At 42.1% G+C, this 16,248-nt stretch overlaps 2 protein-coding genes across 2 annotated transcripts; one reads left to right on the top strand and one right to left on the bottom strand.

Moving 5' to 3' along the window:
• Positions 1-604: 604 nt before the first annotated feature.
• On the top strand, positions 605-5,912 carry tubb1 (tubulin, beta 1 class VI). Its single transcript, XM_028811944.2, has 4 exons — positions 605-710; positions 1,189-1,297; positions 2,145-2,255; positions 4,743-5,912. The coding sequence occupies exons 1-4, from the start codon at positions 654-656 to the stop codon at positions 5,825-5,827; spliced, it is 1,362 nt and encodes a 453-aa protein (XP_028667777.1). The 5' UTR covers positions 605-653; the 3' UTR covers positions 5,828-5,912.
• Positions 5,913-6,954: 1,042 nt separating this feature from the next.
• On the bottom strand, positions 6,955-14,430 carry atp5f1e (ATP synthase F1 subunit epsilon). The gene is made up of 3 exons (XM_028811943.2): positions 14,291-14,430; positions 13,975-14,096; positions 6,955-7,074 (listed from the first exon to the last, which is right to left on the bottom strand). The coding sequence occupies exons 1-3, from the start codon at positions 14,320-14,322 to the stop codon at positions 7,070-7,072; spliced, it is 159 nt and encodes a 52-aa protein (XP_028667776.1). The 5' UTR covers positions 14,323-14,430; the 3' UTR covers positions 6,955-7,069.
• Between the last annotated feature and the right edge of the window lie 1,818 nt (positions 14,431-16,248).

Here is a 16,248-nt window from a genome sequence, read left to right as displayed (position 1 = left end):
TAACCCTGTACTGGATAAGTGGGTTAGAAAGCTGGATGTTAAACCCTAAATCCATTCTGCAGCCAGAATGATGGAAGCCAAATATTTTTGTCAGTTTCAACTGATTTCATGTAAAAGTGTGATTCTTTTTAAATTTAGTGGAAGGGTACCCAAACCTTGGGCCACATCTGTCACAGGATGACGTGGAGGAAGAGAGAAGTTTAGGGGAGGATGCCAGGGGCAGAAGAGGAGTTAATGAGGAAGAATCGTTGTAAGGGAGGAGGAATGCAGAAGAAAGATAAGGTAGATGTGAAAGAGGAAAGCTGAAGCAGAGGAGCCTCACACTGGCTTTTGGCCGTTGTGAAAATGGACAGACCCCTGAATATCTGCTCCCTCCCTGCTCTGCTCACCCTCCTGCCTAACCGTTTGTTTCTTTAGTGACAGTGGAAATAAACGCATTTGCCAGATCAAGTGAACAGGTAAAAGTGCCTTCTGCCAGATGACACCTGGGTGGACCAGTAAAGGGCCAGACATCTGGCTGCACTGTCCCATCCCCCATCCCGAGGCAGGAAGGCAACCGAGGGCGGCACCCTGCGGTGACATCACTGCCCATATAAAAGCCCTGCCTGCTCCCGGCCCCCAAGTCACATCATCACCCTGTGCTGAGCCACGACATGAGGGAAATTGTGCACCTGCAGGTCGGCCAGTGCGGCAATCAAATTGGATCAAAGGTAGGTCATCGGCTAATGTTGGGGTCTGTGGGGCAAGCCCACCATCATGGCCCCCTTCAGGGCTGGCTTACGTTTTGAGAGAACAAGAGCCAGAGTGAACTGCAGTCCACTCCCAGCTCAGGTTGGACACCTCTGGCTCGCAGGCAGCACTGGACGAGCCTGCATGATGCCAGGCACACACAGCTGTGCCACCCATGCAAATCTCCATGAGGAGCTTTTTTGAATGTTATTTGAATGCAACCGGCTGAGCAGTGAAAGGGATGCCCCTTTAAAGATGGGTGAGTTTGTGAGTGTGTGTGTGTGTGTGCCTTGACCGCAGGGAGTGCCACCAGTCAGCCTCCTGCATGGAGTAGAGAGATTACACTTCTGGGGGCTGAGATAAGGCCTCCCTCGCAGGCTTGCCCTGCCTGACTGACAGCGTGTGTCTTTGTATGTGTGTCTCAAATTCTCCTTTTCTTCTTTCTGCTCTGCTTGTGAGTTCTGGGAGGTGATCAGCGATGAGCATGGCATCAGCAACACGGGAGCCTACCAGGGGAACAGCACGCTGCAGCTGGACAGAGTAAACGTCTACTTCAATGAAGCACATGGTAAGAGACTTTGGCAGCTACGTGGGACCCCTGAGGAAGTCTCCATAGATGCTTACAAATGATTGGGGGTCTCTCCGAGGGGAATATTGTGTCAAAGCAGCCAGGTCAGACACTAAAAGGACAGACTTGTGGACAAATGTGACCATCGAGCTCCAAAGCTGCTCACCATTCTTATCCTGCTTATACATCCTCAAGGACTTGCGGGTTAGGTGAACTGCAGTCTCTGATTTGGCCCCTCTGCGACTGTAAGACTGGCTCTGTGCTAAGGTGGGCTTTGCCCAGGGTTGGTTCCAAACTTGTGCCAAATGACCCTGAATTTGATAAACCGGTTTGAGAATGGGAGGTCATATTTATCTTGAGTATCCATCAATAACCCCTCAATGCTCTTGGCAACTTCTTACCTGATGTTTGCCTGAGTGGTCCATTAGTGAAACCCCTACAGCTTTATTGGTCATTTTCTAACTGACACCCCCTGTCTTTCTTCAAGCAGCCATTTTCATAACTGAAGTCCACTTCATCCATCCATTATTTCAGCTGATAGTGTCCTTTTTTTAAAATAAGGTCATCACAGCTTCTCCCCTCTTCATTCCATGCTGGCACATTTTTGGTCATTCCAAAGTGACCCACGCCGTAACAGCCTCAAGATGAACTGGTTACAAAGCTATTGTGCCCTTTGTTGTAGTCAATATGGACCAAAAACCTCAAGAATGCTAACTGAACCCTCATTGTCCACACACCAACTACGGTACTGTACATGTAAAGGGTCTTTAAATGGTGTGCCCCTGCCTAGTAAGGCACTACTGTATATGAAACAAAGTTTGATGGAGTAATTTACTTCCTCCTTCAGATGGCAGATATGTGCCCCGGTCTCTACTGGTGGACCTCGAGCCTGGAACCATGGACAGCATCCGCAGCAGCAAAATAGGGCAACTTTTCCGCCCGGATAACTTCATCCATGGTGAGTATGCATGTGCACACGGCGGTGGGAGCTGTAGGGGAGGATGTACTGTATGTGCAAGCTGCTGTCACTCAGCATACATGTTGATATTTTTGTGTATGCACATAACAGTGGAGGCTGTAGGGAAGGACATATACAGTGCATCTGGAAAGTATTCACAGCGCATCACTTTTTCCACATTTTGTTATGTTACAGCCTTATTCCAAAATGGATTAAATTCATTTTTTTCCTCAGAATTCTACACACAACACCCCATAATAACAACGTGAAAAAAGTTTACTTGAGGTTTTTGCAAATTTATTAAAAAATAAAAGAACTGAGAAATCACATGTACATAAGTATTCACAGTCTTTGCTCAATACTTTGTCGATGCACCTTTGGCAGCAATTCCAGCCTCAAGTCTTGTTGAATATGATGCCACAAGCTTGGCACACCTATCCTTGACCAGTTTCGCCCATTCCTCTTTGCAGCACCTCTCCAGCTCCATCAGGTTGGATGGGAAGCGTCGGTGTACAGCCATTTTAAGATCTCTCCAGAGATGTTCAATAGGATTCAAGTCTGGGCTCTGGCTGGGCCACTCAAGGACATTCACAGAGTTGTCCTGAAGCCACTCCTTTGATATCTTGGCTGTATGCTTAGGGTCGTTGTCCTGCTGAAAGATGAACCGTCACCCCAGTCTGAGGTCAAGAGCGCTCTGGAGCAGGTTTTCATCCAGGATGTCTCTGTGCATTGCTGCAGTCATCTTTCCCTTGATCCTGACTAGTCTCCCAGTCCCTGCCGCTGAAAAACATCCCCACAGCATGATGCTGCCACCACCATGCTTCAATGTAGGGATGGTATTGGCCTGGTGATGAGCGGTGCCTGGTTTCCTCCAAACGTGACGCCTGGCATTCACACCAAAGAGTTCAGTCTTTGTCTCATCAGACCAGAGAATTTTCTTTCTCATGGTCTGAGAGTTGCCTCGCAGTTAGGAGACCCGGGTTCGCTTCCCGGGTCCACCCTGCGTGGAGTTTGCATGTTCTCCTCGTGTCTGCGTGGGTTTCCTCCGGGCGCTCCGGTTTCCTCCCACAGTCCAAAGACATGCAGGTTAGGTGGATTGGTGATTCTAAATTGGCCCTAGTGTGTGCTTGGTGTGTTTGTGTGTGTCCTGCGGTGGGTTGGCACCCTGCCCGGGATTGGTTCCCTGCCTTGTGCCCTGTGTTGGCTGGGATTGGCTCCAGCAAGACCCCCGTGACCCTGTGTTCGGATTCAGCGGGCTGGAAAATGGATGGATGGATGGATGGTCTGAGAGTCCTTCAGGTGCCTTTTGGCAAACTCCATGTGTGCCTTTTACTAAGGAGTGGCTTCCGTCTGGCCACTACCATACAGGCCTGATTGATAGATTGCTGTAGAGATGGTTGTCCTTCTGGAAGGTTCTCCTCTCTCCACAGAGGACCTCTGGAGCTCTGACAGAGTGACCATCGGGTTCTTGGTCACCTCCCTGACTAAGGCCCTTCTCCCCCGATTGCTCAGTTTAGATGGCCGGCCAGCTCTAGGAAGAGTCCTGGTGGTTTCGAACTTCTTCCACTTACGGATGATGGAGGCCACTGTGCTCATTGGGACCTTCAAAGCAGCAGAAATTTTTCTGTAACCATCCCCAGATATGTGCCTCGAGACAATCCTGTCTCGGAGGTCTACAGACAATTCCTTTGACTTCATGCTTGGTTTGTGCTCTGACATGAACTGTCAACTGTGGGACCTTATATAGACAGGTGTGTGCCTTTCCAAATCATGTCCAATCAACTGAATTTCCCACAGGTGGACTCCAATTAAGCTGCAGAAACATCTCAAGGATTATCAGGGGAAACAGGATGCACCTGAGCTCAATTTTGAGCTTCATGGCAAAGGCTGTGAATACTTATGTACATGTGCTTTCTCAATTTTTTTATTTTTAATAAATTTGCAAAAATCTCAAGTAAACTTTTCTCACGTTGTCATTATGGGGTGTTGTGTGTAGAATTCTGAGTAAAAAACGAATTTAATCCATTTTGGAATAAGGCTGTAACATAAGAAAATGTGGAAAAAGTGATGCACTGTGAATACTTTCCGGATGTACTGTATGTCACATATATGCATCTGTACTGTCATAAGATCTTCATGGCATGCTTTATACTGGTTTTAAACATTGCAGATACAGTGACCTGGTTAAGAGGACCTGCATGATGCACACTTGATCTTCCAGGTACAAAGGAATATACAGCAAAATACAGTGACGTTCCACAACTATGAGCAGTAGGACTGTTTGCTCAGGAATTCCCATGGCTTTTTCTTCCATTTTTAAGTTTAATTATTGCACTTTATTGTGGGAGGCTTGAAACAGGAGGTGGATGACCATAAGTGTCTCTGGGGATTGTGAAAGCTTTCTTAATAGCGAGTTGGTATAAATGTGCTCTTCAGAACAACTGCTTCTCTACCAGTGCTGGTTGCTCATACCTTTTCCTCACACAGGTAACTCTGGAGCAGGCAATAACTGGGCTAAAGGCCACTACACTGAGGGAGCAGAGCTGGTCGAAAGCGTCATGGATGTCCTACGCAATGAGTGTGAAAGTTGTGACTGCCTGCAGGGCTTCCAGCTGGTCCATTCCCTAGGGGGGGGCACCGGTTCAGGCATGGGCACGCTGCTCATCAACAAGATCCGTGAGGAATATCCAGACCGCATCATGAACAGCTTTAGTGTGATGCCATCGCCTAAAGTATCTGACACAGTGGTGGAGCCCTACAACGCCATCCTGTCTATTCACCAGCTCATAGAGAACACAGATGAGACCTACTGCATCGATAATGAGGCACTCTATGACATCTGCTTCCGCACTCTCAAGCTAAGTACCCCTACCTATGGAGACCTCAACCACCTCGTCTCCTTGACCATGAGTGGTGTCACTACATCTCTGCGCTTCCCTGGTCAGCTCAATGCGGATCTGCGTAAGCTGGCGGTCAACATGGTACCTTTTCCCCGTTTGCATTTCTTCATGCCAGGATTTGCACCTCTGACTGCTCGGGGGAGCCAGCAGTACTGTGCTTTGACTGTGCCTGAGCTCACTCAACAAATGTTTGACGCCCGTAACATGATGACAGCCTGTGATCCACGCCATGGCCGCTATCTCACAGTGGCTGGGGTCTTCAGAGGACAAATGTCCACCAAGGAAGTAGATGAGCAGATGCTAGCTATCCAACAGAAAAACAGCAGTTACTTCGTGGAGTGGATTCCCCATAACGTCAAAGTAGCTGTGTGTGACATCCCCCCTAGGGGACTAAGGATGGCGTCCACTTTCATTGGAAACAATACAGCTATCCAAGAGCTGTTCCGCAGGATCTCTGAACAGTTTTCAGCCATGTTCAGGAGAAAGGCCTTTCTACACTGGTATACCGGTGAAGGTATGGACGAGCTCGAGTTTTCTGAGGCTGAATGCAACACCAACGACCTTGTGTCGGAGTACCAGCAGTACCAGGATGCCACTGCTGACCTGGAGTGGGGGGAGGAGGAGGAGGAAGAAGAAGAGACCGTGGCAGCGGAGACAGAGGTCCAGTCGTAGCAGTAGATATGTCGCTACAGGCTGCCTGGGCCTCAAACCTCCTTAGCATAGGTGTCTCACCTTTAAGTTTTGTTTTTTATTTAAAAAGATATGCAGTGATTTAGATTTCCATATAATATTTTAATGAACAATAAAACTGAGCGATCTCAAGTCCATTTTCTACTACAAATTCCTGGAAACCAGACTTCTATTGTCATTGGACTGCTTATGCATCAGGGAAAAAAAAAAAAATCATCTTTGCACATCTCAGCAGCTTCAAATATTTTTCCCTACCTGCAGTCGTGCGGACATTCGTGTGTTAGGTTTTGGCTTCCTTACTGCCGATTCATTTAAAGGACTGACTGGGAAAGCACTGAACACAAGTCAAAAAAGTGGCAACCAGCAGCAAATAAACTTGAAATGGCTCACTTACATTATGTCAGTAGAAATTCACTGAAATCAAGAAAAACAACAAAAAAACTTTAAAAAAGGTACTGGACCACCCAAATATCTACACAGATACAGAATTGGCTGGCACTTACCTGTACAAGTAAACAGCCACTCTAAACTTCATAGAAAAGGTCTGGTATATAAGGTTTGTAAATACACAAGCATTGGCTTTTCATATATGCTTGGCCTCAATGCCCTGCCAATTTACAATAAGAGCTGCAGTGAGCCTCACATGAAGACGACTAAGACTGCCTTTTATACACCAACCTACCATCTTATATGCTATTCCTCAAGGTGCTATACATGCTAAAAATGTAACTACTAGTCTGGGTCAATAAAAACAGTGTTGGAAAAATGACAAAGTGTTGTTTGATTTTAGGACAAAGTCGGTTTGCAAACTAAAATCTCAGGGGGAGATGATATGCATATTTTGACTTTGTTATTCAAAATAAGAGACCAGTCACCAGTTTGCATTGCACTGCATTTGCCTTTGTGGATTTGAATAACCTGGGCCATTATTTCAGTCTTGTCAATTGCAGCTTGAAATTTTTGACTCTTAATACGAGTGTCAAATGAACAGATAGCTAGAAGCAGGGACACAGACTTGTATGTTAACCTTATTCTCTTCATTAAATACTAGACATTACTGTAAGCACAGCATTCTGTCACAACTCTGAAATAACAGCAAATACAACTGCTTAGGGGTTTGGAATTTTTAATGTAATTACATTAATACAGTTACAGTGGACTGGTATGAGAACAGAAGTGGAATAAGGAAAATATCATCCAAAAGGGAACCAAATAGTTCTGGGCTCAGCCTGAGGGGGGGAAAAAAAAAAAAAAAAGACGTTACATTTGACAATTTCTAATGTAAATATTAACAATGAAAGAAAACCAACATTATGTTATTGTACTGGACTAGAAACCGAAGTTCTCTATTGGGCAACACACTCAAGATTAAGAAGTAAAGAAAACTTATTCAACACACCAGGAAAGCCTGACATTAAAACAAAAATGCCTCTTGCATTATTCCAATGATATTCTTAAACAGAAGCTTTATAGTGTAAATAACCAGTTTGTTGCAAGATTTTACAGTTGCACTTCTGGAATAGAAATTATGCTTCCCTTAGTATTTTTAATTTTTTTTGTGTTACTTTACTTTTCACACTGAATGTTAATCACATCTTCAATCAAAACCTGGTATCAGATAAGACATGTGTAGCACAAAATGCTGACACCTTCATCGATTTACTTAATAATGAAAAGTTATAATGCCAGAATATTTCTTTAGTCTCCGTTATAACACGGACAGGCAGGCAGAAAGAAAGAACAAACTTTAATTTGTCCCCAAAGAAATATTTGGCTTTTTACAGAAGCTCTTTAAATAGCAATGAGAGCTATGGCAGTGGTTAAGGCTTTTTTAGACTTAAACCCTACGGTTGTAGGAGCAAATCCCACTACTGACACTGTGTGCCAATGAGCAATCCACTCACTTACCTGTACACCAACTGCAAGAACAAAAAGAAATGTAACTAATTGTATCTCAAATGCTATAAGTCACCTTGGATAAAGGGGAGCTAAATAAGTTAATAGAATTTTTAAGAATAAAGGAATTTTGGCCAATTAATCTACACAGAAATGTTTCAGCTTAGCTACATTTGTGGGTGTATAAACATGAACACCATCAAGATGCTGCCTGTTCAGTTCATCCCTTTGGCTTGACCATTCCAAATTGCAGACCCATGTCCCACACACTATTCTGGTGGTGATAAACTTGTCTATCTACCAGAGCTTCAGCTTCTTCTCAGGTGTCATGACATTCTCCTGAAAAATCATTTATCATGGTCACATGTGACCGTTAATAACATGTTTTTAAACTGAAATGAAGGATTAGCTAATAGCAGTATGCCTCCAAGATCTTTAATTTTTGACCTGAAATGCCACTGTTTTGAACTCAAGGATTACATCGGTGTATTTTAGTATTTATAGTGAGTGGTGCTTTCAAACCTGTTACTCTATCATGTATTTTATTTTTCTCCCACTGCAAGCAATTCTGTCTGTAGAGTCAAACACTGAACTTTGCAGTTGTAAGAAATGCCTAAAAATCTTAATTATTTTATAGAGATATTTTGAAATTTTGGATGAATAATGAATTTTCAGACTGACAGCAAAAAATATTTTTATCTGGGATTTTTAAAAATGAGTATTAGAATCTGTGTGCTCATGAACTTCACTCTGATGGAAAGGGCTAAGGTTAACCCAATGTACACTGGAAGGATGGTCTGTAAGAAGTCTTAAAAAAAAAAAAAAAGAAAAAAAAAAAAAGACCTTAATTATCCATTTATTTCGGGGGTCAACCTTTCACACTTGAAGACTGCTTGCTTTATTACCTTGGTCAACAAACAAATGAACAAAGAACCAAAAATGGTAATATGGTGTTGCCTTTTATCTACATGTCCATCTATCCATCCTCTAAACCTGCTTTATCCTGAGTAGGAGTGTGGGGAAGCTGGAGCCCATCTCAGCAAGCACTGGGCGCAAGGCAGGAACAATCCCTGGTCATAGGGCTGGGCGATACGGGAGGAAAAAAAAAATGTCTAACTAGATATACAAAAGGGAACATTTTTGCAAACTTTGCAATTTACTTTAGTCTCACACCTGATCCTTCATATGGAAGCCAGTAAGAGACAAGTGAAAAGGTTAAGGGCCTTTCTTTGGAATTAGCTCATTTGTAAGGGAAACTGCACTTGTCCTGTTCTTTGCATTAATATAGTTTGACTTTACACTTGTGATCAGTTGATCAAATTAAGGTGTTTGTTTGACTGTTTACCTGTACCATGTAATTTATATAAAAAAAAACATGATTTTCATGTTTGTCAATTACTTTAACTCATTAATTCAAATTAAATAATTTAAAATCGAAAAGAAACAAAATTAAAATCGTCCGGCTCTACTTGGATGGGGCAGCAGCCCATTGAAGCATGTACAGATGGAAATGCATGTGCCAATTTAGCTTTGCAAATCCACCAAACCTGCATGTCTGTGGACTGTGGGAGGAAACCCACGCAGACATTATCTACCTTCTTCTTGGGACACTGCATTCGTTTAATGCGGGTAGGGACATCCTTCACATATGAAAGTCCCACTGAATTAACAAGCTAACTAAAAATGCAGGCTCACTTATAAGACACAATCTGGACACCCTAGAGGTCAAGAAACACTACTGGGGGTCCTTTATACCAAAAGCACAACACCTGCATAATTCATTACTGCAGCTGGAACTACTAACTCAGAAGATTTTTCTTTTTAGTCATTCTGGTGTATATTTGAAAGAGCTTTGCTTGTCATATAAATATTTATTAATTGAGCTTCAGTAGAAAGCCAAATCCTCTCCTTGGAAACAAATAAGACTTCCGTTTATCTGTCTAAAACATACATGTATATTACATAAATATCAATACTCTTAGATACATACACAAAGATATACATATAAGCATGCTTTATTTTTAAAGATTAGATACACACAAGCACACTTTTTCTGCCAAGGGCTGTGAAAGAATTGTACACAGCAATGGGGCTGCTGCTTTAAGCCAATGGAGGATGAAATAGAAGAATAAAACTTCTGCAAAGCTCAAAGACGACATGCTTAGCAAGTTGTGTTCCCTTGGATACACACAGTACTCCCTAATCTGTTGGCTTTCTCTTACTCCTTGAGATGTGGTATACAAACAAACTTGATGGGGGTTTTATGGTTGTTCTCATTGGATTGTTGATCGAATGGATCTTACTTATACAGAGGTCATATACTTCAAAAAATTGGGTAGGAGACAGAGGCCCCTTTTGGTGAAGTACATATAATATTGTGGAGAACTGGGGTATTCCCTTCGCAGTCAGACTATGATGTGCTGCTATGCTTAGGTTTGCAAAGCAGAAACAGTGGATACAACAGATACTAGGAGTGACAGCATGCCTTGGTCAGTTTAAATGCTTGTTGCAGCTCATCAAAGGGGTCCCCCTCATGTACAAAATATGAAGGAAATAGACACTGAACATAATGTACAATATTTATTTTCACCTGTTCTTTTCTGTAAAATGCTCTTACCATTAAACTCATTTCAAAGGCCACACAAATAGGAAGCTTGTAATCAATGCTGTATGTAACAAGCTAAAGGAAACCACGATTCACTGTATGTTGTCTTCATCTAAACTCTCGAAAACTTTGCAAATGTACAAGACTACAGATGAAAGAATGACATTCATATCCAATTTAAGCTATCATTATACCAGATTTGACAACAGGAGAAATTATATTTATGCCCAAAATTTCCCTTATTCCTATTAATTTCATCTCTGAATTAAAAAAATGTAACTTCAAAGAAAGGTGCTTTTCCCAATGACCATCAACAAAAGCCAAGGTCAGTCGCTGGGAAAAGCAATAACTGATTTACTTCAGAATGTTTTACTAATGGGCAATTGAAAGTAGCATGTTCAAGAGTAAGGAGCTCCAGTGAAGTAATATTAGACCCAGGATAAAAAAAAAATAATAATAAACCAACCTACAAATATTGTATCAGAAGTACTATGTATTGTACAGAGTATACATCTGATTAATCAAGATATGAGAAGCACTGGGAGTGTGGGTCATCAAATCCATATTAGATATCATTACTTAAAAAAAGAATTTTTTTTAAGTGTGCGGTCTTATCAAAATAGCTCAAATGCATTTTCATTTTACTTTAAAATAAATAAATTGGGAACGTGAAAATACTGGTTGATATGTTCATCTCAAAAATGCTAATTTTTCTGCCAACACCTCAGAAGCTTTTATGCTTTGCGGATCTACAAGTTATGTGAATAAGTGCATTGATTTCCAAAAATATTATGTAATACAATCAGTTGTGCTATGCCATATGATTAATAATCCATAAAGAAAAAAAAAATGAAAAGTTGTAAACTCCATTTAAATAAAATAAAATGAGTTTGTTTCAAGTATCTCGGCATGAGATCGACAGGCGGATCGGTGTGGCCTCCGCAGTGATGCGGGCTCTGCATCGGTCTGTCGTGGTGAAAAAGGAGCTGAGCCGTAAGGCAAAGCTCTCAATTTACCAGTCGATCTATGTTCCTACCCTCACCTATGGTCATGAGCTATGGGTAGTGACCGAAAGAACGAGATCGCGAATACAAGCGGCTGAAATGAGTTTCCTCCGCAGGGTGTCTGGGCTCTCCCTTAAAGATAGGGTGAGAAGCTCAGTGATCTGGGAGGGGCTCAGAGTAGAGCCGCTGCTCCTCCGCATCGAGAGGAGTCAGATGAGGTGGCTCGGGCATCTGATCAGGATGCCTCCTGGACGCCTCCCTGGTGAGGTGTTCCGGGCACGTCTAACCGGGAGGAGGCCCCGGGGAAGACCCAGGACACGCTGGAGGGACTATGTCTCTCGACTGGCCTGGGAACGTCTCGGGATTCTCCCGGAAGAGCTAGAAGAAGTGGCCGGGGAGAGGGAAGTCTGGGTATCTCTGCTCAAGCTGCTGCCCCCGCGACCCGACCTCGGATAAGCGGAAGAGGATGGATGAGTTTGTTTCACCCAATAAATACCCTATATTTAAACAAAAAACTAAATATAAGAAGAAAGCCAAAATTTGTAACAATCTCACCAGCTGGTACATAGTGGTGCAAATCTAACATCAACTCTATCTAGACCTCAGTATGTGCGTCTTGGGAACTGCACGTCTGACATTGTGGTCAGCAACACAGGAGCGCCACAGGGGATTGTACTTTCTCCGGTCCTGTTCAGCCTGTATACATTGGACTTCAAATACAACTTGGAGTCCTGCCATGTGCAAAAGTTCACTGATGACACTGCTATCGTGGGCTGCATCAGGAATGGGCTGGAGGAGGAGTATAGGGACCTAATCAATGACTTTGTTAAATGGTGCGACTCAAACCACCTACACCTGAACACCAGCAAAACCAAGGAGCTGGTGGTGGATTTTAGGAGGCCCAGACCCCTCATAGACCCAGTGATCATCAAAGGTGACTGTGTGCAGATGGTGCAGACCTATAAATATCTGGGAGTGCAGCTGGATGATAAATTAGACTGGACTGCCAATACGGATGCGCTGTGCAAGAAAGGACAGAGCCGGTTATACTACCTTAGAAGGCTGGCGTCCTTCAACATCTGCAATAAGATGCTGCAGATGTTCTATCAGACGGTTGTGGCGAGCGCCCTTTTCTACGCAGTGGTGTGCTGGGGAGGCAGTAAAAAAAAAGTAGGACGCCTCATGCCTGGACAAACTGGTGAGGAAGGCAGGCTCTATTGTTGGCATGGAGCTGGACAGTTTAACATCTGTGGCAGAGCGACGGGCGCTCAGCAGGCTCCTATCAATTATGGAGAATCCACTGCATCCACTTAATAGTATCATCTCCAGACAGAAGAGCAGCTTCAGCGACAGACTGCTGTCACTGTCCTGCTCCACTGACAGATTGAGGAGATCGTTCCTCCCCCAAACTATGCGACTCTTTAATTCCACCCGGGGGGGTAAACGTTAACATTATACATAGTTATTGTCTGTTTTTCACCTGCATTACTATCATCCTTTAATTTAATATTATTTATTGTATCAGTATGCTGCTGCTGAAGAATGTGAATTTTCCATTGGGATTAATAAAGTATCTATCTATCTATCGTTGACCGCATTAGCCAGTGTCATGAGTACATGATACCCTTGGATGGCCAGTCCTACCTTGCTCTGACTGCTAAACTAGAAAGTGTGTCTACTAACTGAACTGGGATATTCAGTCTTTGTATACACTGTCTCATTGGCAAGAAGTTATTCTCATGCCCAAGCCAGTTTTGGACACTGTGCTTACCATGGGGTGACTATATATTATCTTTCCAAAAGTTACAGTGTCAATACTTTTACATAATTGAAAAAACAAAGCCCTCAGAACGATATTTTTATCCGAGTTTGTTTTCTCCTTTTAACAAACCAAAAAAGTCTTAGGATTTCTCCTAGATTATGATGCATCAGATGCTAAAAAGCTATCAGTTGTGATGTCAGTCTAAGTTATACATTTCACTGATCTGTCACGATCACCCTCAGCTGCAGTTAGTTTCCTCGGTTTTTCAGGCTCACACTAGGCAGCCTGATGATGTGCTCCTTTCGTTAAAGCCAGTTCCATGTGTTGTTTAATGGACATGTGCAAAGCAGTCTGTGCCTTTATTTGCTAAGGGCAACTATGTGGCGGCTGTACAAGAACCTTTCGACTTCCCATTCATTGTCGCTAGATTGACAACAGATATATTTATTTTTCAATTCATATTTAAATCGACGCTTTCTTTAGTGCATCTTTTGTACTTTGGTTATGATTTTTCAAACATAATGCGACTTTGCCCAATCCTTCTAGGAACTGTCAAACTGTGCTCTCCTTTAAACAAATCTCTTAGCGCTTTCTAACTACTTATGAATGAAGTTACGGTGCGTTTAAGTTCAAAGAATCATACATTACATGAAACGAATTTTTAGTAATTGTAAAAACAACCGGTCCATGTAATGAGAAAAAAAAAAAAAATTGACCAAGATTTTGTATAAGTTCCGGCCTATTTTAGGCATCTAAAAGAGACCATGTTCATGAAAGAGGGTGTCTGGTCACCGTTGATTTACTTTGGAAGAATGAAGCACACTTTAGCGATCACAGTCACTTTCTTTGTTACTTTACTCACCAGACGTCTTGCCCTTAGTGACCTTCACGTTCGCTCCAGCCGCCCGTTCAGCTTCCACTCTGATCTGAGGCTTGAGGGCTGCGCGTACGGCCTGCGCACATATCTGCGAGTATCGGATGTAGCTGAAATCGGGGAGAGAGAAAGAAGGCCTTGCTCAAGAGTGCTGTCACTAGAAGTGGCAAGAGGTACGAGACATGCAGGACGGAGGTACTTATGAAGGTGGCAAAGCCAGTCACACACATAAAAAAATGACTATACCTGGCCTCCATGCTGTATGCACTTTCTAAACTAATAACTCGTTATCTCAACCACTTACCTGAGACCAGCCTGCCTCCAGTACGCCACCATTTTTGCCTTTAATTCGAGCGGTCAAGGACAGCCGAGCAAAAGAGCGCAGCACACAGAAGATGTGTCCGGTCACGTGGCAATACGTAAAGCATGCCGGGGGAAGTACGGAACAGGGACTGCAGCGGCTTCCGCACCCGCGTATATTTAAGTCGTACTAGTCGTGGTGCTCGCACATCAGGAGCGAAGATGCAGTAAATGTAAACATTTTCAGAACTATTTAAGGAAATTTTACACTGTATAACCATCACAAGACTGGATCTAAGGCCTTCCCTGCAAGAACACGGGGAATATTTCAACAATATAATTAACAGATACTGAATGATATAACGATATAGTTAATATATACTGAATAATACAGGCTAAATTTCCATTTTAAAGCTATTTCTAGAATTTTAATGGCCATACAGAAACATGTAATAGAAAGTCTAAAACTGTCATATGTACAGAGTAAAGATAAATTCTTACTTGGGGTGGAAACCGTTAAGATTCACGAGGAAGAGACTCTCTTGTCTCTATTGAACTAAATTGTGTATATGTGTATAATAAAGGGTGTGGGCTGATATCCCTTGCAGCCGTGGTTTGTGAGAACAATACTGGGTAATCCTTTAATTTATCTATACTAAATATTTTTACTGATATAAAATGCAGATATTCACGGGAGATTATTATTCTTTCCACTAACACAAGGAACCATACAGAAGCAGACTAAACACAGTTCTATTTTATTTCCATTTTATTTTTTTCTTAAGATGTTTATAAGCACCTACAAAAATTAATTCTGCTTTGATTCTGTATAGAAAATATGTGTAGCTGATGGGTATGCCTTCAATAAAAGGTATGTAAATTGGCTACACCCCATTTTTGCCAAATAAGAAACAAACTTGTATTTGAAACATTGTGGCTTCTGGGGGCCATTTTTTCAAATTACACATTTTCTTGTGTAAACAGAGTCACACTGAACTCTACCAATTGCAAGCACTTTGTACAGTCTGAGTTGATGATGCTGTTCAACACAACTTGGACAATTCAGCCTGTAATGTGAAAGTATATAAGCAAATATCAAAGAGGCTGAAAAAAACAGGTGTGTATTCTGTAGAAAAAAAAGTTAAAACAAAGTGGCAAAGGGAACAATTATCACAACAATAATTCCCTTTATATTTTCCATTTAGGGAAGTATGCAAATATCCATTGCATACATTTGTTGGAACCACTGTAAACATAATACCCTAAGTTAGAGCTCTTGTTTGTAATGGAAAAACATCTGGCACTAGGCCATGTGCCTCATTTGAATTCCTGGTGTTACTTTCTATTGTAATCATCATTTATGGGTACTTTACAAATATGGGAGTACACTACAGTCTAATGTTCTTCATTTGTTTTACATTTGGAGCATGCAGGGTTAGGTGGCTTGCTTAAGGATACATAAGGAGTAGGTGACTGAGTCAACATTGTTATAGTGTTAAGTCCATCACGTGTGCCACTAGGCCAACCTGCTGCACTTCATTTGTTATCGTCAGTTAAAAAGATTGAATGATTTTATTCTATTTCATTCAACATATTCTTATAAAATGCACTTCCAATTGTAAGTAACAATAAAAACAAAAATGATCATTCAAAGGTGTTATGTTTGGTCTGTCTTGATTTATGGTTGTAAAACATGGATTGTCAGCAAAGCAACAGAAGGTAGACTAAAGAGCTGTGAGATATAAAGTACTGTGCACAAGTTTTAGGCAGGTGTGAAAAAATGCTGTAAACAAAGAATGCTTTCAAAAATGGAAGTGTTAATAATTTATTTTCATCAATCAACAAAATGTGAATGAACAAAAAAGAAATCTAAATCAAATCAATATTTGGTGTGACTACCCTTTGCCTTCAAAACAGCATCAATTCTTCTAGGTACACTTGCTCACAGTTTTTGAAGGAACT

This window comes from Erpetoichthys calabaricus, chromosome 10 (assembly GCF_900747795.2).
Source record: "Erpetoichthys calabaricus chromosome 10, fErpCal1.3, whole genome shotgun sequence".
Lineage (NCBI taxonomy): Eukaryota > Metazoa > Chordata > Cladistia > Polypteriformes > Polypteridae > Erpetoichthys > Erpetoichthys calabaricus.
This window is presented reverse-complemented; position numbering and strand designations above follow the sequence as displayed.

Bases quoted from the DNA above. Each gene is read 5' to 3' on its own strand.
- atp5f1e (XM_028811943.2), bottom strand. From the start codon at position 14,322: ATGGTGGCGTACTGGAGGCAGGCTGGTCTCAG. The intron at 14,097-14,290 runs GTAAGTGGTTGA...CCCCGATTTCAG, and splicing joins TGGAGGCAGGCTGGTCTCAG to CTACATCCGATACTCGCAGA.
- tubb1 (XM_028811944.2), top strand. From the start codon at position 654: ATGAGGGAAATTGTGCACCTGCAGGTCGGCCAGTGCGGCAATCAAATT. The intron at 711-1,188 runs GTAGGTCATCGG...TCTGCTTGTGAG, and splicing joins GCAATCAAATTGGATCAAAG to TTCTGGGAGGTGATCAGCGA. The intron at 2,256-4,742 runs GTGAGTATGCAT...TTCCTCACACAG, and splicing joins CCCGGATAACTTCATCCATG to GTAACTCTGGAGCAGGCAAT.